The sequence below is a fragment of the Xyrauchen texanus genome, chromosome 41, assembly GCF_025860055.1.
Source record: "Xyrauchen texanus isolate HMW12.3.18 chromosome 41, RBS_HiC_50CHRs, whole genome shotgun sequence".
In the NCBI taxonomy this organism is placed as follows: domain Eukaryota; kingdom Metazoa; phylum Chordata; class Actinopteri; order Cypriniformes; family Catostomidae; genus Xyrauchen; species Xyrauchen texanus.
The window spans coordinates 10,715,532-10,742,037 of NC_068316.1; the positions used below are offsets into that span (position 1 = coordinate 10,715,532).

Consider the following 26,506-nt stretch of genomic DNA (forward strand, 5'->3'; position numbering starts at 1 on the left):
TATAAATCGTAATTGCTAAAAGTGGTATTTACTTGAAATTTTGCATTTATGAATGAAAAGAAAAATATATATCGTCATAAATTATAGTGAGTTTAAAAAATATATATATATATTCTAGATAAGACGTGCGAATCAAAGCGTGCAATTCCAGTACCTGCCACTAGAGTTCTCATCAGCTTGCATGTGTTACTGTGTGAGTGTGTGCTTGCCCCTCCGAGCGCTTAACTGAGGCCGGGCTCTTCCAACCAACCATCATTCTGACATTTAACTCCGGAAACACAAATGTAAGCAGCGCTGCGTTACATCCTAAAGTGAGACTAAACGGCGAGGCGTTTAATCAGCTGTCGGACAGCGGTAAGTAGACGTACAAACCGGGTCACTTTGATGACATTCGTAGCAAAGAGGAACAAAACAAATCTCAACCCTGGATGGTTTTGTCTAGAAGCGAGGGAGGGATATCAACATGGCGTCCATGTAGCTCACCAACCAGCCAACAAGAATGTCTAGGCACCGATGAAGAGTTTTCCCTCCATTTGCAATTCAAATGGTTTATTATTGGCGGATCCTTGCGTTTTCATGAGATGAAACGGTGTGGACAGGTGTAAAAACAAACAAACAGCTGGCGTGTTTACGACGCCCTCGTGTTTATAGTTTTATGACTCGTAGACACGCGTTTGTTGTTTCTTTTGGCACTGTGGCCGACAGCGCGAACTGGGTTGATTGATATCACAAACGAGACAGACAGCTGTCAAAAACATCATGCTTTAAGAAGTAACATTGGCATGAATCTGCTAGTAAAGGTAATCTGACGTAAATTATTTTTGTTCCGATCCACACGTAGGCTATTGTACATTCCAGCACTCAGGTTTTGATCACATGGGCGGCTTGTGGTTCCAGTAGCCGTCTACAAGGGTTGTAAAAATGACCGCGCAATAGTTTAAAGAACGTTAGAATGTAACTTTTGTTCACACTGTTACAATTGTTACAATGTTGTCGTGGTAGCATTCGATCGGCAAGACTTCGGCTCCCATCCTTTCTGCGGATTGCGCAATTAAGCGAACATTTGAAAGTTTGTCTTTTTCTCCTCACGAATTTTATTACAATATTCTTCTACCCTTTTTCCAGACATCAGTTTTTTTTTTTTTTAAATGCTCATTGAAATAAAAACCGCAACGTAAAGACGGACGTAAAATGTTCCAGGTTCAATAAAAAGTGCACGGGGGAAAAACATAATTATCAAGTATATAAAACAGAAAAGAAAAAAGATTAAGTACTTTCTACATTGCATAAGTTAGTTCAAGCGCAAACTAATACGTAAATTCTACATTTGTACTCAACTCCTAATGCTCTAGCTTATAAGTAAATATTATTTATGTTTGTTTGATATCTTTAAAATGCTTAATCATGTACCAATCCTAAACTAGAAAACCTTGTCATATTTATTTGCTAATTTGAGTATATGTAGGTTAATGAAATAAGTCAATTTGACTTAACTTTTCCAAATTGGTGTTCCCAGCATCCACAAGGCTTGAATTATTAATGAATGTACTGTTTGCAAGTTTATTGACACAATTTGTATTGTTGATTTTGTTGTTACATTTAGAAACTTCTTGTTTTGTGAAGTCAGATTTGTATTTTCTATTAAAAATTCTTCATGATAAAAATACATAAATCGTGTTTTGTGCACCAAGTGTACACGTTTGCATGCGCAAATCTATTGTTTATGTAGCCATAAAAGCAAGGTGATGTTGTCTAATAGACTACATAGCACGAATTAAGCTTCCCTGTGAAAGGCTTGTGTGTGTCATGTGGTACATGACTAAGTTTGTTAAAACAAAGTATTGAAATGTTAGTACACTTTTAAAAGCATTCAGTGCTACATTGCTTAAGGAAAATGTACAAACAGATATGGAGTATTACAAACAAACTTCACTTGAGAATGTCTAATTGAAGCCACCAAGAGTTGGGTGTAGTTAAAATTATGGTCAGTTAAATTTACTGGAAATCTCTGCTGTCTTTTTGATACTTTCATTGGATAGTTTAAAAAAGCCCATCCCCATTTGAAAATGGGAAACACCCATTATTGTTCCACAGAGTCCTATACTTCCAACACACTCTCATGGTGAAATCGTCAGGATTCGTACGACCTTCCTAAATTTGGCTTATTCGAATGCTATTGTGCGACTGCACTCATTTGAATTCCTATGACTTTCACTACAGCCAATGATGCCTCTGGACATCGTTTCCATCTAATACTTGACAATTACTTGCTTGTCACACACAACAGCTTGCTATCATGTTTACACACTACTGATTGGTTAAGTTTAGATAATGGGTTTGGGTAAGGGCATAATATTAATAAATTTGTCCTTAACGCCTCATGCGCGGAACTCAAGCTTACTTTCGCATTAGACATCCGTGAATTTACATGTAATGAAGTAGTGCAACTTTTATGTGAACAACATTGTGCAAGACCATATGAATTAGCCAACTCGTAAATTATGTAAGAATTTTCATGAGCTTGGGTTGTATATTTCTCTCTGCTTGGAAATTGTTTCCTGGGTTGTTTTTTTTTTCAGTAAAATAATTTTTGCTTATTGAAATAAAAACATCTAACTGACTTCACAACGTGAATACAAGTTGCATAAGGTTATAAGTAGCAAATCAAGGTTAAAGTAAGGCACTTCTATTTGAAGTGAAGTAGGCCAGTCCATAAACATTAAAATATACACAGTTTTAAAAGTATAGTCACTCAACATCAACATTATTTGTGTTAACATGATTTTACTTTTATAAACTCACTTGCTAATCATATTTGTGTAGAGTTAAAAACAATATTACAACTTTGTTGTCATGACAGCGTATAGTGGTAAATCACGTAATTCTGGTAAAGATTTGTATCTCACTAAAATCATGTTAACATGTCATGTGGCTATATCTTTAAAAGTTTGTATTTTACTGTTTATTTAGTTTTTCTGCATATTGTTCATCTCCATTATAAGTACTTTACTGTAATGGCGATTTTTGCTTTTTGCTACATAAACGGGGGATGAGTCAATCGGTTTTGATTGTAATCAACATTAAGCAAATGTTGTTGATTTGAGCTTAACTTGTATTGAACCTAGAACATTAATGATTTTAAAATAATAAGTTATTTTTGCTATTTAATTAGTAAGTTTTTGTTGTTGTTTTCTTATTCTCTGAAACCCATGAGAATCTACCTTTTAATCAGAAATCTGTAAGAACCATCTGGCAGTATAATGTAGAAGCAGTAACAGTTGGTGCAACAGCAATTATTGTGACATTCTGTTTTGTGTGTTCTTCATGCCACATAGAGCCCAAACATATTGCAGACTATTGCATATACAGAGTTAAAGCTGATGAAGGTTTTTGCTTAAGTAGGTGTAAATCTATGCAATTCTGTAATGCTAAGATGTGCTATATTTTTTTCATACCTGTCCAAGGTATTAAATAAATCCCCCAAAAATGTCTGCTCTTGGTTTAAATGTGGTGAGTGGTAAGAACACTTTATAGTGCTATAAACTGAACAGAGAGTTGATTGTGCATATAGAGAGGTGCACATCATATACAAGACACTGTTGAATGCGCCAAAATAACAGAGTAACTGTGGATATCAACAATCATATAAAAATGGTCTGCTTGTCATGAAGTGATAAACAATAACCCTTTCCTGGGAACAACACTGTCTGACAGATGACAGTTGTCAACCAATTTTATATTTTTGTGTATCCATTTTGGTGAAAACAAAGGCTTGTTAAATGAAGTATGTAATTGTAGGATTAGTCTGGCTTAGGTGTGGATGACTGGTTTTATTGCGGTGTATTACGCTTTGGCTCCATTTAGCGAAAGGATAAATTGATGCAGTAACTTGACATTTTGTAGTGCTGTCAATTTAACTGTGAATTTAGTGTAATTAATTATATAAAAAATAATGCGTTAAATTAATGCCATTATTTAAGCCCCCTGACCAATATTTTAATTCTGTAATAAAAGTATGTTTCCAGCCACCGGAGCAATTTGTGCCCGAATTACACTTTGTTTTAATGCAGCAAGCAGGACTCAACAAATCTGCATATCTGAAATGCATATATATATATATATATATATATATACACACACACACACAGAAAGCTGACAGCATCTCTGCTTGGGTGTAAGCAGAGATGCTGTCAGCTCTCTGAAGGACAGCTTTATCAGTGGTAAAATAGCCGTCCAAGCGGGGGTATTCCTCTCTATTTTGCGGTAGCTGGTGCGAAAGAGTCATTCCCTATAGAAAACGCTATGTCCTCCGCCATTTTAAACCGTAAGCACCTTGAGTTCTGTAATCAATCAGTCTGTTGTGTCTCTCAGCTGTGATGAGCAATTCTTAATGATGGAGTTGTTCGTTTAAAGCTATTTCCTAGCTTTAGTAATACGAGCGATCATGGAGTGCTGTTCTATTTAAACAATGCTGAAACGGATTCACTTCACGTCACCAACTGGCTCATATTACACACCAAAAATTATCTTTTGCCAGCACTTGCTGTCTAACACATGTAATGTATAAAAAAAAAAAAAATTTTATGTAAAAGAGACACACAGCCTACATTAGCTCTTAACAGATATGCACTGCGCTTACACTTTAGTTTAGGATGACGAACACAAGCAGAGTCATACACACAGTGAAGTGCCAGATCAGATTCGAGGACCGAAACTATCTGTTGTATATGTGTGTGTGTGTGTGTGTATATATATATATATATATATATATATATATATATATATATATATATATATATAAAAACAGTACTGTGCAAAGGTTGTCTTTAGATGGTTATTTATATCTTCAGCTTTAGTGTGTCAATAGGAAATATAAATGTTAGACTCCCAAACATTACTTTTTAAAATAGAAAAGATTAGAATAGAAGAACAGGTTGCCCTGAACATCGAGTCAGTCTGAGATTACTTAAAACGACAGAAGCAATTGAGACGAATGGCGAATTCTCTAAGAAGCTTGGAACATCCTATTTGCCAACAACCAAGAACAACTGTGTCCAGGTGTATCTAGGAGAATTGAAGGCAAATGTGGGCACACCGAAAATTGATTTAACTTTTTTCTTATATTTACTGGACTTTGTATGACATTAAGTGATAAATGAAAACTATTTATTTCATTATTTTTTTAATACATCCTCACTATGCAACATTTTTCACTAGTGCCTAAAACTTTTGCACAGTACTGTATATATTAGATTTGGGCGATATATCGCATATTAAAGAAATAATCGAGATCATTTTGCTGATGATGTAAAACGGACCAATATCGTGATGATTTTAATGTGCTTTTATTTGGCCATTAAGTTTCATAAGGAGCGCATCAATAGACTTATTTCATGATCCTTCAGGGCTGCACAATTAAAATAACATCAATGTGGCAAGTTGGTCATTTGTGATTATTAATCCACAAAAGGCTGTGATTTAAAAGACAGAGAAACGGTCTGTGTGTGATTCAGAACAAACCATTGACATGCTTATCCGTGGGCTGTTGCATTGCGCTACCAATTTTATGAAATATGTTTTAACAAGATTACAAACACTACCTCAAAAAACCTTTCAGTTTGTTGACTTTTTTTACAGACTCATCTCCTCATGCAAGGTTCGGCAGGGGCAGAGGATAACATTAATGTGAAGTGCAAAAAAACAAAACTAAATCTAAACTGCTAATTCAGCCAACCCAAAGGATAAGTACGGTTTAACAAGATAAGTAGTTTAATGTGTTAATCTTGATCAGTTACTGTCAACCTTAAAGCATTTTTAGCATCGATTTACATAGCTAGTTATCTATAACAGTACATAACCATACCATACGTAGGTCCCAGTTTATAAGACTATGTCACCGCGCACAGAAATGTTAATTTAACAAGTACACAAGCATGTACCACAAGTTAGTCGATTTTGTTTGTTGGTTTGTTTGCTAAACGTTAATCTACCTGTCCTAGTCCCAGTCATAGTGCCACTGCATTCATCAGTAGTTTGAGGAGGACTCGTGGTGGGCATGTTGAAGGAAGCTCTGTTGCAGAAGGATGCTGAGAGGATGACTGCACCGGCTCGAAGACGGAGCAACTTTCTGCTCTTTAAGTTTATTCCGTGCACTGTCAAGTGCTTCATCAGATTTGTCGTGTTGCCGGTCTTTGCAGAAATTATCTTGTCGCAAATATTGCAGTGCGTGCTGTTGGCATCGAGCCTGATGAAATGTAGCAATTCGGTCAGTGCCTAAAATGTATCGAACTCGATACCCAGCCCTAGTTGGGGGTCACGGGTATTGTGGTCACATAGAATGGTCCTCTTTGGTCCTTTAATATAAAGGCGCTGAATGCAATAATTTTCTGCATAAAGGCTTAAAATGCGATAAAGGCCCAACATTGTATAATGTTTGGTTTTAAAAGATACATGTATTTTTAAAATTCACACAGTACAAAACAATGTTTCTCCATTTCAAGCAATTTGCCTGTTTCAGTCATCTTTTCTTTCTTTTTTGTGCTGTCTCAAAGAAAAGACTAATATAATTTGAATGTCTTCACTGATGTATCTGTAAAATTGCTTGTTTACAAAAAGAAAATACACAATAATTTACTGCCCTCAAGTTGTCCCTCATTGTTTTTTCCTCTACCTCTTTTAAAAGTAGACTCTTAGGAGATGCTGTACAAAATTCTAAATTAATTAAAGACATAAATGATTTAGAAAGTCTTAAATTGATTTTAAATTATTACCTAATAATATTTGCATTAAAAATATATGTCTCTGTCCATGCCAAAACCTAAAGCACAAAAGAAGTTACAGATCTTACCATGTTCTAGTTCTGATCTGGGTAACACTCTACTTTGTGTTTTTTATAGATAATGTTCTATAAATATTGGGCTTGTTCCCCTCAAATTAGATTGTGGTTATGGCCCTGGGTTCAAACATTAATGGAATTCCAAACATTAGTAACGGTTTCAAGTTATTATACAAATCTACAAATGCTGCACAGAATAACAGAAAAGGAGATTACAGCATTTCAGGAAATGCAGAACATTGTAAACTGTCAAATACACATTGCCTTTTCTATGTCAAACTAAAAGCCCCTAGGTGACGATGACGTCAAAAAATCTATTACTTTTGTATAACGCAAATCTAATAATCAGAATAATTATTTGATGTGTTGAACTTGATGTGTGCACATTAATAATTTAGTATTATACAGTGTTCAACTGTGGTTTCAAAAAGTCTGTTAGACAATGATCTCCTGTGATTTGACTATGCTCAGATTATGAGAAAACTGTTTTTGCAAATTGCAACTACAAAATCCACACTTAAACCAAGGCATAATGCAGTACTTTCAAGGCAGTTTTCTCAGTTATAGCATTTTTCCACAAGCAGTGTCAGAAATTAATATTTCCATTCGGTTGCAGTATTTGCCCCCTGGAGTTGATTTACAGGGACCTTTATTTTTTTCTTTTTAAGGGCATATTTTTCTAATGTAATAAAATGCTCAATTGACTCGATTAATTCAGTTTGAATAATGAGAATAAAAATCAGCTAATATTTGTAGGGCTGAGTTTTGGCATTGATTCCCCAATTTAATTCGATTCAGTTAGATACCTATTTGGATTTGATTCAATATAGATTAATTTGGGAATATTTTAATTACAATATCAACAGGCATTTTTCAGTAATTACATACTGCCTAATCTCTGCCCTGCATAATGTGTATTGTGACTGAAACCCATACGGGGATCACTTTATTTTCTCATTTGCATAGTTCCAAAAATGTTAGCTACTAGTTAACATATAATGCAATGACCTAGATAAGTAGATTACAGTATTTCTTCATATTTTGAATGAGGAGCTTTTTAAACAACCTTTTATCAATCCTTCATGCAAATTTAATAAATAATATTTCACACATTGTTTAGTCCAAGAGATGATTCAGACAGTAAAAGTGGTTAATGTTCTGTTTAAGTATTGTATTATTATAATACAAAAGTTTTAGTGAACCTTAGGGTTATTTAACATATCCAGAATAATTAACATATTAATAGTATTATTATTAAGTAAATTCTAGCATTTGGTTATATTAAAATGTTATGATTTCTCATACAACTTACTAAATCTATAGCAGTTTCATACAGATTGCTGCATAAGTGGGATGGGCTGATGAGTAAGGAAGTATAGCACATGGAGCGAAAGTGTTACTCACTAAGGCAGTTTGTTTTCAATGAGAGGAGCGAACGGTCAGGGAATTTAGTGCAGGGGCATGACACTGAGCTGATGCCGAGCAAGAGAAGCAAAGTGCTCATCTATGTGCTTTGATGGTGTGACGATCCTCTATTGACTTGGCAACATCTGCACGATGGACTCTGCACTACAAATAATGTAAAGTGGAAATTCAAATGAAAATCATGATGTATGTATTTGTAACTAAATTACATGATACATGATGACATTTTTTGCCTCCTTATTTTGAATTTTAGTGACATTTTTGCCCCCAGTCCCCGGTAATGTCCAACCCTGTCCACAACAATGATGGTACAAACATTCAGATAATGCGCTCTTCAGAGAAGTGGTGTGTAATTTGATGCTCTTGCTGGCAAGACTATTTGCATTTTGCTGCTTGATGTGCAAGCACCTAAGCTTTTCAGCCTGTAGTTTGTTTATTGTGGGTAGCATAAGTTGTAGTTCAAGCGTTTGTTCTTGTTTCAGAAACCTTGAGTTTATAGCAGGTGTCTTCATTCGTTACAGGTTGGATCTGGCCACAATGTCACGGGTGTTGAAGAAGAGGCAAGCGGACCCCAAAGTGGTTCAGTATGTCTGGTCAGCCATCGAAGTCATTCGCAATCAGAAACAGATCGCAAATATGGACAGAATCTCTAAGTAAACAGCGTTTTTTCCCCCCAACTTTATACTTTCTGGATCATGGATTAGACGCTTTATTAGATATGTTTTCAGCATGGTGACTGTATTTACAGTGCAGTTCAAGAGTCCACTTGCGTAAATGCTTCTATTTTGCATTATTCTAATTTTATTTGCAAATTATATTATTGGCGTAACAATTTGATCTTTGGTCAAATTTGGTTAACATAGTCAATGTCATAAATTTGTCCATTTGATAGGTGACCTAGAAATGGTGAAGAACCTTTATATATATTTCTCATTCATTTAAACTTTTCTTTGGTTTTACATTTTTTGAAATACTAAAGCTTTGTTTACTGCTAGCTTTAAATTAGATTTTGAATCCCAGATTTTCACTGTGGACTCAGACTTTTGAACCCAATGGTAATTGAAGTTGCATAAGTAAGATGTTCTTGTGACATGGCTTTGCTGTGTGTTTTGATACAGATATTTAAGTCGTGTGTATGGAATGCACCCTAAAGACACAGCCAGGCAGTTGGTCTTAGCAGTGAAAGACGGGCTGGTGGTTGAGACGCTCACAGTGGGCTGCAAGGGCTCTAAGGCCGGGATCGAGCAGGAGGGATACTGGCTACCAGGAGACGAGATGGTGAGACATAAACCAGGACATGTTTATATTAAACAAAATGTACTTTTATTAATGTACATCCCAAGTGAAAAATGTTATGGTAAACATGACAGATATCAGGCATTATTCAATTACAAATTCATTAAATGAAATCATACGCTCAAACTGCTATGTTGGCGGCAACAACCTCCATATTACCATGTACATATGTTGGCTTAACATGGACATCTGTGTTTGGAATGAAACACTAGCTAATTTCTGAATATTAAGCATACTATTTAAAGTAGTAAGTGAAACCTTAAGCAATATTTCTCAATAAACATTTCAAACAAGCACACAAGACTTTCACCTACTGTTGCGCTTGTGTATATGGTCGGTGATGACAAAGTGATTTGATTCCGTAGGATGCTACATTATCACATGACTTTGTGCAATATCCAGTGAACCACCTCTTTAGATAATTATTAGAGCATGTTTGCTTGGTTAAGTTAAGTTTATAAGAAAAAGAGGTCATATTAGGTGTCTTGAACTACTACAGTGCCGTGAAAAAGTATTTGCCCCTTCCTGAGTTTTTATGTTTTTGTGTATTTTTCATACTAAATTCTTTAAGATCTTCAAATGAGATATGACATAAGATAAAGGCAACATGAGTAAACACAAAATGCAGTTTTCAAATCTATATATTTTTTTATTGAAGCAAAAAAGTTGCTTTTTATTTCACCCATGTGAAAAACTAACTGCCCCCTTAAACTTAATAGCTGGTTGTTGCACTTTTAGCAGCAACAACTGCAACCAAACACTTCCGATTACTGGAGATCAGTCTTTCACAATGCTTTGGAATTTTGGCCCGCTCTTCTTTGCAGAACTGCTTTAGTTTAGCCACATTAGAGGGTTTTTGAGCATGAACTGACCATTTAATGTCCTGCCACAGCATCTCAATCGGGTTCAAGTCAGGACTTTGACTAGGCCACTCCAAAACGTTAATTTAGCTGCTTTTGAGCCATTCAGAGGTGGACTTACTCCTATGCTTTGGATCGTTGTCTTGCTGCATAATCCAGTTTGAGCTTCAACTCGCGTACCACTGACCTTTAGGATTTTCTTGTAGAGAGCAGAATTCATGTTTCTCTCAATTCTGCAAGTTGCCCCATCCCTGAAGCAGCAAAGCACCCACACAACATCACAATACCACTACCATGCTTGACCATAGGTATGATGTTCTTTTTGTGGAATTCTGCAATTGATTTTTGTCAGATGTAACGGGACCCCTGTCTTCCAAACTGTTCCACTTTCGACTCCTCAGTCCACAGAACATTCTCCCTAAAGCTTTGAGGATCATCAGTGTGTGTTTTGGCAAAATTCAAAATGAACCTTAATGTTCTTCTGGGTTAGTAATGGTTTTGCCTCGCCACTCTTCCATGGATAGCATTTTTGCCCAGTGTCTTTCTGATAGTGGAGTCATGAACAGTGACCTTTATTGATGTTAGAGAGACCTGCAGTTCCTTGGATGTTGTCCTTGGCTTTTTTGTGACTTCCTGGATGAGTTGTCGATGTGCTCTTGGAGGACTTTTTGCCAAGTTTTCTCCATTTGGAGAATGGCTCTCACTGTGGTTCTTTGGAGTCCCAGAGCCTTTGAAATGACTTTGTATCCTTTCACAGACTGATGTATTTTAATAAACTTTTTTTCTCATCATTTCTGAAATATCTTTTGACCTTGGCATAGTGGGGTACTGAGTGAGACCTTTTAGCCAACTTGCTTCTGAAAAAGTTATATTTAGGTGTTTATTTGATTGAACAGTGCTGGCAGTAATCAGGCCTGGATGTGTCTAGTCCAGCCACACCAGCAGTTTCATAGATTTGGTAATTTAGTAACTAAGGGGGCAAGTAATTTTTCACAAAGGCGCAGTTGGTATTGGATAACTTTTTTGCTTCAATAAATAACATTATCATTTAAAAACTGTAGTTTGTGTTTTACTCCGATTGCCTTTGTTTTATGTTAGATTTTGTTTGAATTTTTGTAGAGGAAAAAAAAATGAGTATGAGATATACACAGAAACAAAAGAAATCAGGAGGGGGAAAATACTTTTTCAGAGCACTGCATGTACTAACATTAAAATACAGACAATGCAATGAATTTACTACATGTTATTCTGCAATATTCCCACAAGATTCACATTTGCTGCTACTGAGGTTGAGGTACGGGTAGGTTTAGGTGTAAGGATTGGGTTAAGGTTAGTTTGAGGGTTAGAGGTAAGGCTAACAGTGTAACTACAAATGTAATTAAATTCAGGTACTTTAAATGTAAATACAATGCAACAACACATATATATATATATATATACAAAATAAGTACGTAGTAGTTAAAGACACCTACTATAAAGTGGGGCCAAAAAAATATAGCGCATGAGATAAAAGTTCACAGCTTTTACACATGATAGTGAGTTTTGTGCTGCACCTACATATGCACCCAGGGCCATAGTGAGGGTAGATGGTGATGTGTCAGTGCCTTGTACTTCTTAGCCTGTATATGCCTGTCCCAGGCTTCATCCCTCATTTATGGGGTTTTCATAAAAACTGCACTTTATATGAAAATATTGTTTTTATATATATATATATATATATATATCTCAATCAGTTTAGGTTAAAGGAATGTTGCAGGTTGAATACATGATGTTGATCACCACAAAAAATATTTGACTCGTCCCTTGTTTATTTATAAACAAAGCAAATATCATGGTTACAGTGAGGTACGTACAATGGAAGTGAATGGGACTAGTGCCTAAACATTGAAATACACCTTGCTTCAAAAGTACAGCCACAAGATGTAAACATTATAGGTGTTAACTTGATTTTAGTGTGATACAATTATTTACTAACCTTATCAGTGTAAATTTATATACAATATTAAATCGTCTTTGTCATGACGACTAAACACCGGAAACCCTGTTAACAGTTTTATCACTCTAAAATCCTATAGAACAGATTTTATCAGATTAAAACCATGTTAACACATATATTGTTTGTCTTGTTTATGGACTGGTCCCTTTCACATCTATTGTAAGTGTAATTTTTTCTTTTCGAATGTTTTTTTTTGTTTGTGGTAATCAGTATTACGTTGTTAATTATACAAAAGCTGTCAATTGAGCTTAACTTGTATTGAACCTGGAATTCATTTTAATGTGTATGTAATTTGTGTTCTGAATTCTGGTACCTTTTACACAAAATGCTTGTCCCTAACACGGAGTCCCTTTCACGGAGCGCCAGTGGTTAGTTTCAGCCAGCCTCAGCTTTCAGATAAGGATTTTAAACAATGTTTTTTGGGTCACTTGCAATCGCAGGACCAGATGTCAGAGGGAAGCAAGGTATGTTCACATCCAGATGCTGTGAGTTTTACTTAATTTACCCTTCAGTTAGTGGTCTGTTTAACCTCTACATGGAACAGCACCTGAATTGAGTCAAGCTTTTATATGGTATCTTAGCGCTTAGTGTTCCCCTCCAAATCCTAAACTTTCTATTAATATCACTATAAATCCTTGAGTCAATAATGCACATTCAACATGTTTATAATAATAAAATTTTGATTGACAAGAATATTACACTGTTGATACTGGTATATAGGTATTAACAAGCTTAATTTCACTTCAGAGCTGTGCTGTGTGTGGTATTTGTGTCCTTGTTTTTCCACTGAATGCTCAGTATATAGTGATTTCTCTCTTCAATAGCGCTCTCTGCTCTCTAATGCTCCTTTTCCATGTGTTTCACACACACATTTAACATATTTTCAAACACAGACACATTTTTGTCAATATGAAGATCAGTTTAACCTCAAGCTTGAAGCCAGTTCTCAAAGTTAGCAAACTGTTAAAGCTGAAGTGTGTAATTCCTGCACCACTGAACGAAATCTTAAAAATAAACATTTTCAAAACAGCTCGAACGAATACATACAGTCCCGCCCCAATTCACGCCATTGGTCAAGTCAATATTTTTGTCGGGCTGAACGAGCCGCTTCAAACAAACAGGATTTTTTTATAGCACCACAGATACTGTGTTTACAGTTTTTCAGAAAATTAACATGTGAATGTTATTAATAGTTGTCTTTGCATATGAAACTGTAAAAACAGAAAGTATTTTAACACAGAAAAAGTTACACACTTCAGCTTTAACCAGGGTATAGGCCAGTGTCAGAAATGTTCCATTTAAGCTAATGTGTGTAATTCCTGCACCACCAAATTAAATTGCAAAAATAAACAGTGTTTTCGATTACGCCCCATCTGCTGTTGATCGAGCATACAGATAGTCCAGCCCCCAACTCACGTCATTGGTTGAGGCAATGTAATGGACGGATTACTCAAAACAAGCATAGGAATTTTTTATAGCACCACAGAGACACAGTTGTCTCTGCATATTAAACTGGGATAAGATAAATTATTTTAACACAGAAAAAGTTACACACTTTAGCTTAAAGTAAAATGTGTTTCTTTTCAGGGGCCTCTTTTTCTTACCATAAAGTGTACTCCGTTTCATCCTTTCGTATAAAGTACTTCATTAACATATATTAACTTAAATTAAATAACTGATTAATTAATGGAGAATATTATGAATATTTTTTTCCTGTAAAATAAACAATTTAATTAACATCTCACATTTTATGCAATAATATGTTTAATTTGAACATATTCATGTTTTTTTTTTTATTTTTTAGGGGCATTACACCAAGTCCCCATTAAATATCTCTCCTTGTTTAGACTAATTAAAAATAGCTATATTGAAAATATATTTGTGGACAAACTTTAGGTTGGCTTGAAAAAGCCAATTCTGAAATTTTATAGGTAGATAGATAGATTAGCTTGGTTTTGCTAATATATTTTAGCATGTTGCTAACATGTATTAACACTTAGCTAAGCAATGTTTGCATAATTTAGCATGTTGGTAGCAAGTTTTAGCACTTAGCTAGGCATTATTAGCATGTTTTAGCACTTGGTTAGCTGTTGCTAGCATGTTTGGCACTTAGCTATGTGTTGCTTGCATGTTGTTAGCATGTTGCTTGCATGTTTTAGCACTAAGCTAGGTGTTTCTAGTATGTTTTAGCACTAAGCTAGGTGTTTCTAGTATGTTTTAGCACTTAGCTGGGCATTGCTAACATGTTTTTGCAAGTTACTAGCATTTTTCAAGCTAACCTAATAATATTCTTCTAGCTGTGCCTTATCACTTGTAGCCAATACCAAAATATTTCTGAAATAACTGCTTTATATAGGGGTCTATGTAGATTTTGTAAACATTTCATCCACCCTAATGAGAGCAGGGAATATGGTGAAACTTGTCTAATATGTGTTGTAAGACTGTTCTGTTTAAGATCTGTTATGTAGTTTAAACAGATTTGGAGAGGATGGTTTGAACGTGGTGAATGTGATTGTGGCATGTGAGAATGTGATTGCTCACTGTTTCTTACACAAAACACTTAGTCATATTTGAGGTTTGATTTAAATGGTCATTTGATGGAACATATAAGTGCACTCATTCATTAGTGTATAAACAGGGTTTATACTTTGTCTAATTTGTTCTTTTCAGTGTTTGTAACATTTTATTGGAATTGTAAAGATATCTGAAATTTGTTTCAAAAATGGCCATTTAAATTGAACCAAAATTACTACAATGATACTTTTGTATTCTGTTTCTCTGAAAATATCAAACATATTAAACATTTATGATTAATGTTTGTTAGATATTAATTATAATGAAAAAGTGGGGTTTTTGTGATTTGGAAATTGTTAATCGGATAAGACCAGCCCTCATACTCATAGCTTGAAAAACGAGCTTAAGTCCTCAAAGTTTATTTAAAGGGATAGTTTACTTATGACTTTCTTTCTTCCATGCACTACAAAGGACATGTTAGGCAGAATGTTAGGAACCGACAGCCTCCATCACCATTTACTTTCATTGAATGGTAAAAAGATTCTTTGAAAGTGAATGGGGACTGAGGCTTTCAGTCCCTAACATATAGATTTGGATTGGAACAACATGAGGGTGAGTAAAAGATGACCAAATTTTTATTCTTGGGTTAGCTAACCCTTTCAATATAGAAATTGACATAGTACTTTTATAGAAAGATTTCACCTGTAGCTTTCACCAGATCACAGTATCTGTGAGTTTAAAGTGCATTTCAGAGTAAGAGGGCTGATCTTGGATCTTTTCCCCAAGAAATAACTTGCAGGATAAGAAAGGGAAAGATGTATCCTGGATCAGTGATTTTATTCCTGGGAGCGTTGTGTGTGTGTGTGTGGGTCAGAGCGATGTGGCCCAGGTGGGCTGGGATGTGCATTACTGTACTGTGTGTGTTTCAGGACTGGGAGGCAGAAAGTCATGACTGGTACTGCTTTGAGTGCCATCTGCCCGGAGACGTGATGGAGTGTGACGGCTGTTTCCGTGTCTACCACCTTCGGTGCGTGTCTGAAGACCACCGGCCACGGGACACCACCTCCCACTGGCAGTGCGGTATCTGCAGGGTGGGTATGGAAACAGATAGTTTCGATACTAAATTCTGATTGGATGTTTCATCTGCTCATGACTTTGGCAGCCATCTTGAAATTTGATAAATTCTCATCCCACAGCTTTCATCAAAAACGTTTTTTGATTGAACAAACTGTTTTTTCATAACACATCAACAAATTCAGCGGTGAGGATGCCAAACAGGAATTGAGGCTGAATCTCGAAAATGCATTGTCCAATTAAAACAAAACTAGATATACTTCATAAGGACAATGAGGGGACATGGCAAATTTGGGGACAGTGCCACCCATGAAATCTCAAAAATGGAAATTTTTTCCCATAACTCAGCTAGGTGGTGTTGGAATCTTTGGGATATACGGAATCCGATGATAGTTTTTTCTATGATTGTCCATATCTGGGCTGTGTTTTCCAAATGCAATCGCAAGCTTAAGTTGATCTTAGAGGCCATTGGTGCCAATGGTTTCTACGGTCTACTTAAGCTTACATGCTTTTGGGAAACACAGCCCTGAGCAGTTTTTGGTACAGCGCCACCTTGTGTTAACAAAATCATATAAAAGTCCTTTTAATTTAAGAAGTCCTTGGCATAAATTCATGACTCTGATCTCTTTCCTTCCATCATACTGAATACAATTATACCAATCTTTTCAAAGTCTGCCATTTTGACTTTCATTTTAACTGCCATTTTTAACTGTCTGGCAGCTATCATCAGATAATTCCCAAATTTTGGTCTGATAATCTTTACACCCAGCTGGCAAAAAGTTTTCAAAAGATTTTTCATATTACAAACCATTTTCCTGTAACACACCAACAAATTTGACCATGTAGATGTCCATCAGAATTGAAACTTTTAGCACTTTGGCCAATTCTCACTACATTAGGCTGGGCTGGATTGTCAAAGCATGTCAGACAAAGGTTATTTAATGGATGCAATATATGAATTAAACTTTGCATTATTTGTGTCTTACCAATGGTTTTGTTTGTTGACTCTTATTGTGCTATGCCTGTTTCGCTATGAGACAACAGTGTCTGGAGTGGCACAGAATGTTAGTGCTCGTTTGAATCAGAATGTTCAAGAGAATGGGGGTTCAAATCCAGTCTTGAACAAGAGCATAAATGCTTCTGTTTCTTTTGAATTTGCATCTTGCTAAGCACAATTAACGGCTGATCTCATGGGCTAAAGTATTCAAATGAATGCTTTAAATCTGTGGTTCTCTATTCTGGTCCAGAGGGCATACAGCACTTCCCCTTTTAGTATGTCTCACTTATGTGCAGTGCTGTGGATCCCCAGGACTTATGTTTGTCTCTCTGGCAGTTTTGGGCTATGTCTGCTGAGTGGCATAGTGTGTAAATCAGTGAGCTAACATTTCAAACGCATCCAAGTCTGGTGTATGAGTCACAGCTAGACTGGTGTGAAAGTTGTACTACTGTTGACTTTTGAGTCCTCACATTGTGCCTACTGCAACATATCCCTTGCTTGAGGAGTGCTTGGCCCCGATCATTGCTGCTTCCAGCTATATTTTTTGTGCTCTTAGTGGCACAGAAATGAAACACAAATCCTTTAAAGATAAAAATGAAATGATTTTTGGATTTGATTTTTGTTGGACTTTTAAACCTCAAATTTGCGAAGATAATTTTGTGGATATTGAGTCATTTGTTTTTTGCGGTGATGTTTACAGGGCAGTAAAAGGAAGAATTTGAACAAACAGGAAATGACAACATGCCTGAAGTTCATTCTTGGCCGCATGAAGGAAAGGGTGCGTTTCACAGTTTTGTTTTACACTTTGCCGCACTAAATCATGTAGAAATGAAGGCTTTTCTCTCACTTGCATCTTCCATTCGGATGGCAAAGCATAAACTGTTGACAGATTTACATTTTCCCTTCTCTCAGGCTGTTGACCTGCAGAAGAGAGGCAAAGAGTCTAAGCAACCCGTGTACAAAAGACTCATCCACACACCTCTGGATGTGGATAACATACAGGAGGTACGTGAACCACACACCACATATAGAAACAGTTTAAAGACACAAGAGCAAACATACAGTGCGAGTAGTGTAGTCTGATTCAGGAACCAATGACTCTTATGAGCCGGTTCTTTTCAGTGAACCAAAAACACTTCATTTGGGGTGGTTATGCACATGCTTACCATGTTCAATTAAAAAAAGGAGAAGCCGGATTTATTAGAGCAAGATGAAGTGGTGGAATTTTGCTTGTTTTGGACTCTTGTCTTTGGGTTAATTAAAAATGTTTTTATAGAAATTAAGAATTACGGTTATTAATTGTTGACAAGCATTATAAAAATATAGTTTACACTCCGAAACTATTAAAAAAGACTTTCTTTCAGTTGTTGGGTTTAATTTTTATTCATTGAACTGTTTCTAGTCCCTACTTAAAAGTACTAAAAGAATCATTAATGGAACCGTTAAAGAACCGGAATCGTTAAGTGGAATCAGAATCAGAAACATTGCATTCCTCAAATCCCATCCCTTGAAAAATTTCAAACCATCAACATTGATGTGTTCTCTGATTTCTTCTGTTTCATAGAACATCTCAGAGGGGAAATATAAGAGTTTTGAGGAGTTCAGGGCTGATGCTCAGCTTATAGTTCACAACACGGCCATTCTGCATGGAGGTGAGGCACTTTGAACCACAGTCATTGACGTGATTTATGAAACAGCATACACTTGTCAACAAATGCATGCACTTCACAAGTGTCAACTTGACCGATTTCATATTCTCTGTCAACAGTGAACAGCGATCAGACCGAAATTGCCAGACTTCTCTATAACGACACATGCCATGAGGTCAGACCACACGAACAGTTGGAATTTTAAGCTTGTTTAATGCACTAGAAAAACATTAAGACTTTTGTTTGGGTAGGAAAACATTTTGATGTGGAAGTTCTCATGCTATATCCAACAGGAAAAATTGGATTAATTTAAAATGAATTCTGCAATTATTTGTTTTCCTCCAGCTGAATGAGTTACTGTTGTGCAGAAACTGCTTCTATCTTTCAAACGCACGACCCGACAACTGGTTCTGTTATCCATGTGTAAGCACAGACACACACGCTCATTCATACTCCATTTGGTGTGACATACGATTTGTTAATGTAACACATTAAAAGATGTTTTTCTTTGTGCACAGAGTCCGAATCATGAGCTGGTGTGGGCCAGGATGAAGGGGTTTGGTTACTGGCCTGCCAAGGTGATGCAGAGGGAGGGAAACCAGGTGGATGTTCGGTTTTTTGGTCACCAGCACCAAAGGTGAGTCGCAGGTTATGCTACGTCTAAGAAAACAATATGTAGTTGACAAATAACATAGACATTAACTTTTATTTTGATTTTTTTATTTAAAGATCTTCGGTGTAAATGTATTGCGAAAAAGGGAAAATGTATATTTTAGGTGCTGTTAAAGATCAGTTTCGCACCATTTTAAAATGTCTTTTTGCACCACTAGTATCTCAGTAGTATGGTATGACAAATATATATTTTTTAAAGTACAGATATTCGGTAACACTTTACTATATGGTCCTATTTGTTAACATTAGTTAACATAAACTAGCAATGAACAATTCTTTACAGTATTTATTAATTTTGGTTCATGTTAATTTCAACAAATAGTAATAAATGTTTTTAATCAAAAGTTTAATATGTTAACATTAGTTAATGATTAACATGAAACTAACAATGAACAACTATATCTTTATTAACTGAAATTAACAAAGCATAATAAATGTACAAAATACATTATATGGTACATTTTTAGCTCATGATACCTTAATGCATTTACTGATTTTAACAAATGGAACCATTTTGTAAAATGTTACCAAATATTCCATATAGTATCCATAAAATGTGGATTAAAAGTATATTTTTCAATGACGTGACTTGTTTTTTTTCTCAGATCAATTAAGTTACTAAAAAGTGTGTGTGTGTGTATGTGTGTGTGTATGTATGTATATATATATATATATATATATATATATATATATAATACATTTATTTGTATTTTTTCCTGAAATAAGTAGTAATAATAATAAAATTCTCATAAAATGCTGAAATTCTTAAAAGGAATAGTTTGGAATACTGTATTATTATAAAATATAAAAAAAGCTGAACCGGGATACATCTTTCCCTTTCTTATCCTGCAAGTTATTTCTTGAGGAAAAGATCCAAGTTGTGTACTTTTGCATGTATTCAGGGTGTAAGGAAAGTATTTTAATACCTGTTACTTGATGGTTACACCACTTGACATCAGTTTTGTTTAAAAAAAAAAAAACACACACACACACAAATACTGCATTGGCATGAAATTCATGCATTTTTTTTTTTCTTTATATTTAAAATTTGTATCATCTTGGACCACCTGATTAGTCAGAGACCCATATACTTCAAGCTACATCCTGAATTGAACAGGATTTTCAGTGGAGCTAGTTCTGACTCGCAGCTTAATCCTAGACTAGGTGCAAGTCAGTGTCTGGAGAAACTGGCTTGTAAAGCAGCCCTGTGTCTGTTTTGCTGCAGGGCATGGATTCCCTCTGACAACATCCAGGAGATCTCTGTGAGTGTGCAGCAGCTGCAGGTGAAGCGGAGCGCCGGGTGGAAGAAGGCATGTGATGAGCTGGAGCTCCACCAGCGATACCTGAGAGAAGGACGCACCTGGAAGGGCAAGCTGGAAGAGAAGCATGACCGGTCGGAGAAGCATGATAGACAGGAAGACAGACAGGAGGAGGCGGAGTCTAGCATCTCCTCTACATCCAATGAGCAGGTGAGCGCTCTGCTGCTCTCTAGTGATGTTTCTTGGCTACATTTGGTGAGGATTGTAATTATAGTGTTGCTTTAGTGGGTTCATTTCTGGGTGAAAGGGAATTTGCACATTTATATTATGTTGTAATTACAGAGGGTTTTTTGTTGTTATATTAGTGCAAAACGTAGCCAAATTGATTATGCCTTTTTGACAATTAATCACAGTAATGTTGAAATTGCTTTTGCTTCCTTCAAATGTATTGCTTGAATTTACTACAATAGCATAAGGCCTCTCAATTTGTTACATTATTATTTATGGGAGTGATAAATAATTAATTCATTAAATGCACCCAAACAGATTTGATTTACACACCTATGTTTTGTATTGTGGCACTGTTAATGTTGTTGACTTGTGATTAATCGCATGTGTCTGTATTGTTCATCATTTGTAAGTCACTTTGGATGAAACATCTGCTAAAATGAATCAATTTAAAGGTGTAAGTGAGTAATGCAGTGTGTAATTTCTACAATCTGTTTGTTTGAGTGACTCAACTGTGTCCATGGGCTCAATAAATGATTCAAGTTTGAAGCTTTACTACTGGTTTGTCCAATTTGGTTAACCCAAAAATGAAAATTCTGTCATCATTTACGTGCCATCCCAGATTTGTATGACATTCTTTCTTCTACTAAACACAAACTAAGATATTTTAGAAGAATATTTCAGCTCTGTAGGTCCATACAATACAAGTGAATGGTGACCAAAACTTTGAAGCTCTCAGAAAATCACAAAGGCAGCATAAAAGTAATCCATACGACCCCAGTGGTTTAATATTTGTCTTCTGAAGTGATGCAGCCATTATGAGTGAGAAACAAATCAATATTTTAATCCTTTTCAGAATGTGAAAGTGGAGATTTATAGTAAAAAAAGTACTTAAATATTAATCCAGTATTAAAATCCAGTATTAAAACTCAACAACAATCATATCGCTTCTGAATCTATAGATTTAACCACTGGAGTTATATGGTTTACTTTTAAGCAGCCTTTGTGCATTTTGGATCTTGACAGCTTGTATTGTATGAACCTACAGAGCTGAAATATTGTAAAAAATCTATTTTCATTTTTGGATGAACTATCCCTTTAAATAAGCAAGTTTGGCTTTGCTTAAATTAGCATCTAGTTTCCACATTTTTCAGCATTCCACTTTTGTGTTTTTCTACAGTCTAAAGTCAACCAAGAGCCTAAAGCAAAAAAGAGCCGCCGTTCTCAAGTCGCTGAGCCCAAAGAAGAGGTTGGTAATACAAAATGGCCTATCGAATTAGAAACAATATGTAAAGTTTACAGTGCATCTGGAAAGTATTCACAGCGCTTCACTTTTTCCACATTTTGTTATGTTACAGCCTTATTCCAAAATGGATTAAATTCATTATTTTCCTAAAAATTCCACAAACGATACCCCATAATGACAACCTGTAGTTTGTTTGAAATCTTTGCAAATGTATTAAAAATAAAAAAATGGGGGGGAAAAAAATCACATGTACATAAGTATTCACAGCCTTTGCTCAATACTTTGTTGAAGCACCTTTGGCACCAATTACAGCCTCAAGTCTTTTTGAGTATGATGCTACAAGCTTGGCACACCTATTTTGGGGAGTTTCTCCCGTTCTTCTTTGCAGGACCTCTCAAGCTCCATCAGATTGGATGGGGAGTGTCGGTGCACAGCCATTTTCAATCTCTCCAGAGATGTTCAATCAGGTTCAAGTCTGGGCTCTGGTTGGGCCACTCAAGGACATTCACAGAGTTGTCCCGTAGCCACACCTTTGTTATCTTGGCTGTGTGCTTAGGCTCATTGTCCTTTGGAAGATGATCCTTTGCACCAGTCTGAGGTCCAGAGTGCTCTGGAGCAGATTTTCATCAAGTATGTCTCTGTACATTGCTGCACTCATCTTTCCCTCTATCCTGACTAGTCTCCCAGTTCCTGCTGCTGAAAAACATCCTCACAGCATGATGCTGCCACCACCATTCTTCACTGTAGAGATGTATTGGCCAGGTGATGAGCGGTACCTGGTTTCCTCCAGACATGACGCTTGCCATTCAGGTCAAAGAGTTCAATCTTTGTTTCATCAGACCAGAGAATTTTGTTTCTCATGGTCTGAGAGTCCTTCAGGTGCCTTTTGGCAAACTCCAGACGGGCTGTCATGTGCCTTTTACTGAGGAGTGGCTTCTGTCTAGCCACTCTACCATACAGGCATGATTGGAGGAGTGCTGCAGAGATGGTTGTTCTCCTCTCTCCACAGAGAAATTCTGGAGCTCTGTCAGAGTGACCATCTGGTTTTTTTTCACCTCCCTGACTAAGGCCCTTCTCCCCCTATCGCTTTGGCCGGGCGGCCAGCTCTAGGAAGAGTCCTGGTGGTTCCAAACTTCCATTTACGGATGATTGAGGCCACTGTGCTCATTGGGACCTTCAATGCTGTAGAATTTCTGTACCCTTCCCCAGATCTGTACCTTGATACAATCCTGTCTCAGAGGTCTACAGACAATTCCTTGGACTTCATGGCTCGGTTTGTGCTCTGACATGCACTGTTAACTGTGGGACCTTATATAGACAGGTGTGTGCCTTTCCAAATCATGTCCAATCAACTGAATTTACCACAGGTGGACTCCAATCAAGTTGTAGAAACATCTCAAGGATGATCAGTGGAAACAGGATGCACCTGAGCTCAATTTTGAGTGTCACGGCAAAGGCTGTGAATATTTATGTACATGTGATTTAAAAAAATAATAATTTTAATCAAACTTCTTTCACATTGTCATTATGGGGTATTGTTTGTAGAATTTTGAGGAAAATAATGAATTTAATCCATTTTGGAATAAGGCTGTAACATAACAAAATGTGGAAAAAGTGAAGCGCTGTGAATACTTTCCGGATGCACTGTATGTCGCCTTTACATTCCCTGCTGTTCTTTCAGGAACCTGAGCCTGAGATGGAGGCTGTCAGCTCCAGTCAAGAGATCCCGACAGCTTTACCCCATCAGCCAGAACGTATGTCCGTCTCCACCCAGACCAAGAAATCTGCCTCATCTTCCTCCTCTTCTTCGCCAACCCCCCGCATGGTACACAGAGGCACGCAGACAGTCAATGAGGGCAGCTGTCAAAACATGTGCCAAGACAAATACACCAAGATCTTCAGTGACGTTAAAGAAATGATGAAGGCTGAGAATAAACGGGAGACCGAACGTGTTCTCAAAGAGGCTCTGGACAAGGTGAGTAACATTGACTCAATTTGAATGAATTTGTTTACAATGTGTATTGCCCTCTGGCTCCCTCTTGTGGCAGGGTTCACAGCCGGAAACATTTTGGGAGAGACAACTGCATTTATTTGCAAGTTATGATTCTATGTTTGTACAGAATAAAAATGTTGGTCCTACTACTGCAAACTGGGCATGGTTGACATAGTGATAACGATAGCATGTCCACAGCCGCGATAACTGGTATGTGCTCGTTCTTACAGTTACGAGGGGAGATGGATGAAGAGAAGAGGCAGGCGATGAGCAAAGCGGTGTCCAGCACACAGGCTGAGATGGAGAGAAAGTGTAAACAGGTGAAGGAGAAGTGCAAAGAGGAGATCATGGAGGAGATGAAGAAGATGGTGGCTCAGCATAAACAACTGATTTCCCAGACCAAGAAGAAGCAGTGGGTGAGTGTATCTTCACAGTGCCTCAGGCTGAGTTAAATCTGACAGAAGATCAATAGCATCGATAAGCTGTTAGAACCACACAGACAGATTTATCATTCATGATAGAAAGGAGTGAATATCTTAATGTCTGGGTGAAATCGAAAAGAAAATGCCCCAGTCATATTCCACACCAAAATAATAATTATAATAAGAAAAATAAATATTTTGCATAAAGAAAATTAAGAGAATTTTTTTTTTTGCATTGTGATATTATTTTTGAATTTTTATGTTGGCTTGACAAAGCCTGGTCTGAAAGTTTAAAGTAATTAAAAAAAAGTTTAAAGGTTATAGATAATGAAAGAAAAGAAGGCAAGAAAGAGAGACAGGGTGCATCTCAATCAGCTCCCATTGGTGTGTGAATGGGTGAATGGGACACAGTGTAAAGCACTTTGGTAACCTCTAAGGTTAAAAAAAGCACTATATAAGTGCAGACCATCTATGTCGTGACTCAGTATATCGTGAACACTATTCTGGGTGTTCATCCACTGAACATAGGGACACTTACGACTCAATTACCTGCGAAACGTTTACAAGCTTGCACTTTTAGGCACAGCTGTTATTAATCAGCACCATCGCTGCATAAATTACACTATACGTTTGAATATCTTCAATGAAAATAAAACAAGTGTTATTATGAATAGCAAATTACATTAAAAAAAAATTAATTAAAATATAAAGGATTGTATTTTAAACCTACTTTTAAAACTCTTAGTATTTAAAGGTGCACTCAGTATTTCTAATCCAGTACACTGTTTAAATTCTGCAAATACCTCATCGTCTGCTAGCTGTCCGTTCTGTGAGTGGGCTGAAAGAAAATCTAATGTTTGTTCACAGCCCTGGCTCTGTAAATGGGACAAAAACAAAGTGGAATAGACCGATCCTCACAACACTACTCCAGCCAGTCTGAAGTGGGGTGGTTCTTGCACGTGCACAGGATGTGGGGTGGGGGCAGAGCAAGCGGGAAATTGATTAGATGAGCGATGGCAAATCTGGCTGATGTGAACCTTCTAAACTCTGAGTAGACAAATGGCTGAGAAACAGACCCAAGAGAAAAAGGTCAGATGAATATGAACTAAAAAAGAAGGATTGTGATAAGTTGAGGGCGGAGCTTCCAAAGGAGTACTGAAGGGAGGGGTGTGTTGGCAGCTGAGTTCCAATATCCAACCGTGTTTCTCAGGAATCGCTGAGTGCACCTTTAAAAGATTGTTTCTATTTCATTGTAATTATGGATGAAAGACATTACAAACAACATCTATTTTAAAGAGAAAATAAGGCTTTGATATCATATATTTACACTTGTGCTCATCTTCTAACAACTTGAGGGACTGCAGAAGACAAGGAAACATAGTGAGCAACGATGCTCCCTGGTTTTTACGGTGCATTGTTTTTTTGTTTTTTTAGAGAGCAAACGTTTCAGTGCACTGGAATGATTTTGCAATCAGTGCCCTGTTTACTGAACTAGGACACACATTTTAACAGCCTTTGGAGTCTTGGTGGATGCAACCGGCAGACGTTGAGCAGTGTTTATACAGTCATAGAAAACAATTGTATTGAATTTTAGATTGCACCATGTCATCCACCAGATGTGTGTGTGGCCCCCTTAAATCTATTGGATTTTGGGGATTTTTGATCGCCTGCTGTGTGAAAACCGTCAAGCCAATATAATGTTTGTTTTTTTTTATATTTGGGCTTCATAAGAAAAAAATGTTCTTCATAAAAAATTATTTTGATTTTGGGATTAAATGTGACCCAGACATTTCTTTGTCTAAGTAAAATTAATTCGAATGTGGCTTTTCTGTTGAATATTGCTTTTCCTCTAAGCTGCTTCGTGTAAGTTGACTTGTGATTAGGTTTAGGGTATTTTTTTGATGTGCCCAACTTGCTGTTGTATTTATAGGTTCTACCTGTTGCTAGGAGATGAGAAATAGTTCTCCAGCATATTGCTCACCTGAACTACATTCAATTCTGGGATTGACATTTAGAACTGGCATTTGGAAACAAGCAATT

The 26,506-nt window shown here is 36.6% G+C and overlaps 1 protein-coding gene across 5 annotated transcripts in view; it reads left to right on the forward strand.

The window, feature by feature from the left end:
- Window positions 1–206: 206 nt before the first annotated feature.
- The window catches only part of LOC127634060 (zinc finger MYND domain-containing protein 11-like), a 32,513-nt gene continuing 6,213 nt past the window's right edge, over window positions 207–26,506 (forward strand). The window contains exons 1-15 of one of the 5 annotated variants that reach the window (XM_052113469.1): window positions 207–354; window positions 8,782–8,913; window positions 9,379–9,538; window positions 12,853–12,897; window positions 15,856–16,017; window positions 17,698–17,775; window positions 17,910–18,002; window positions 18,562–18,649; window positions 18,766–18,821; window positions 18,992–19,069; window positions 19,165–19,283; window positions 20,544–20,787; window positions 21,986–22,054; window positions 23,733–24,026; window positions 24,275–24,460. In XM_052113469.1, the coding sequence (XP_051969429.1) occupies window positions 8,798–8,913; window positions 9,379–9,538; window positions 12,853–12,897; window positions 15,856–16,017; window positions 17,698–17,775; window positions 17,910–18,002; window positions 18,562–18,649; window positions 18,766–18,821; window positions 18,992–19,069; window positions 19,165–19,283; window positions 20,544–20,787; window positions 21,986–22,054; window positions 23,733–24,026; window positions 24,275–24,460 (1,788 nt within the window). In that variant the 5' untranslated portion in view covers window positions 207–354; window positions 8,782–8,797. The remainder of the gene's footprint in view (window positions 355–8,781; window positions 8,914–9,378; window positions 9,539–12,852; window positions 12,898–15,855; window positions 16,018–17,697; window positions 17,776–17,909; window positions 18,003–18,561; window positions 18,650–18,765; window positions 18,822–18,991; window positions 19,070–19,164; window positions 19,284–20,543; window positions 20,788–21,985; window positions 22,055–23,732; window positions 24,027–24,274; window positions 24,461–26,506) is intronic. The other 4 variants (XM_052113468.1, XM_052113470.1, XM_052113472.1 and 1 more) reach the window with 4 other exon arrangements.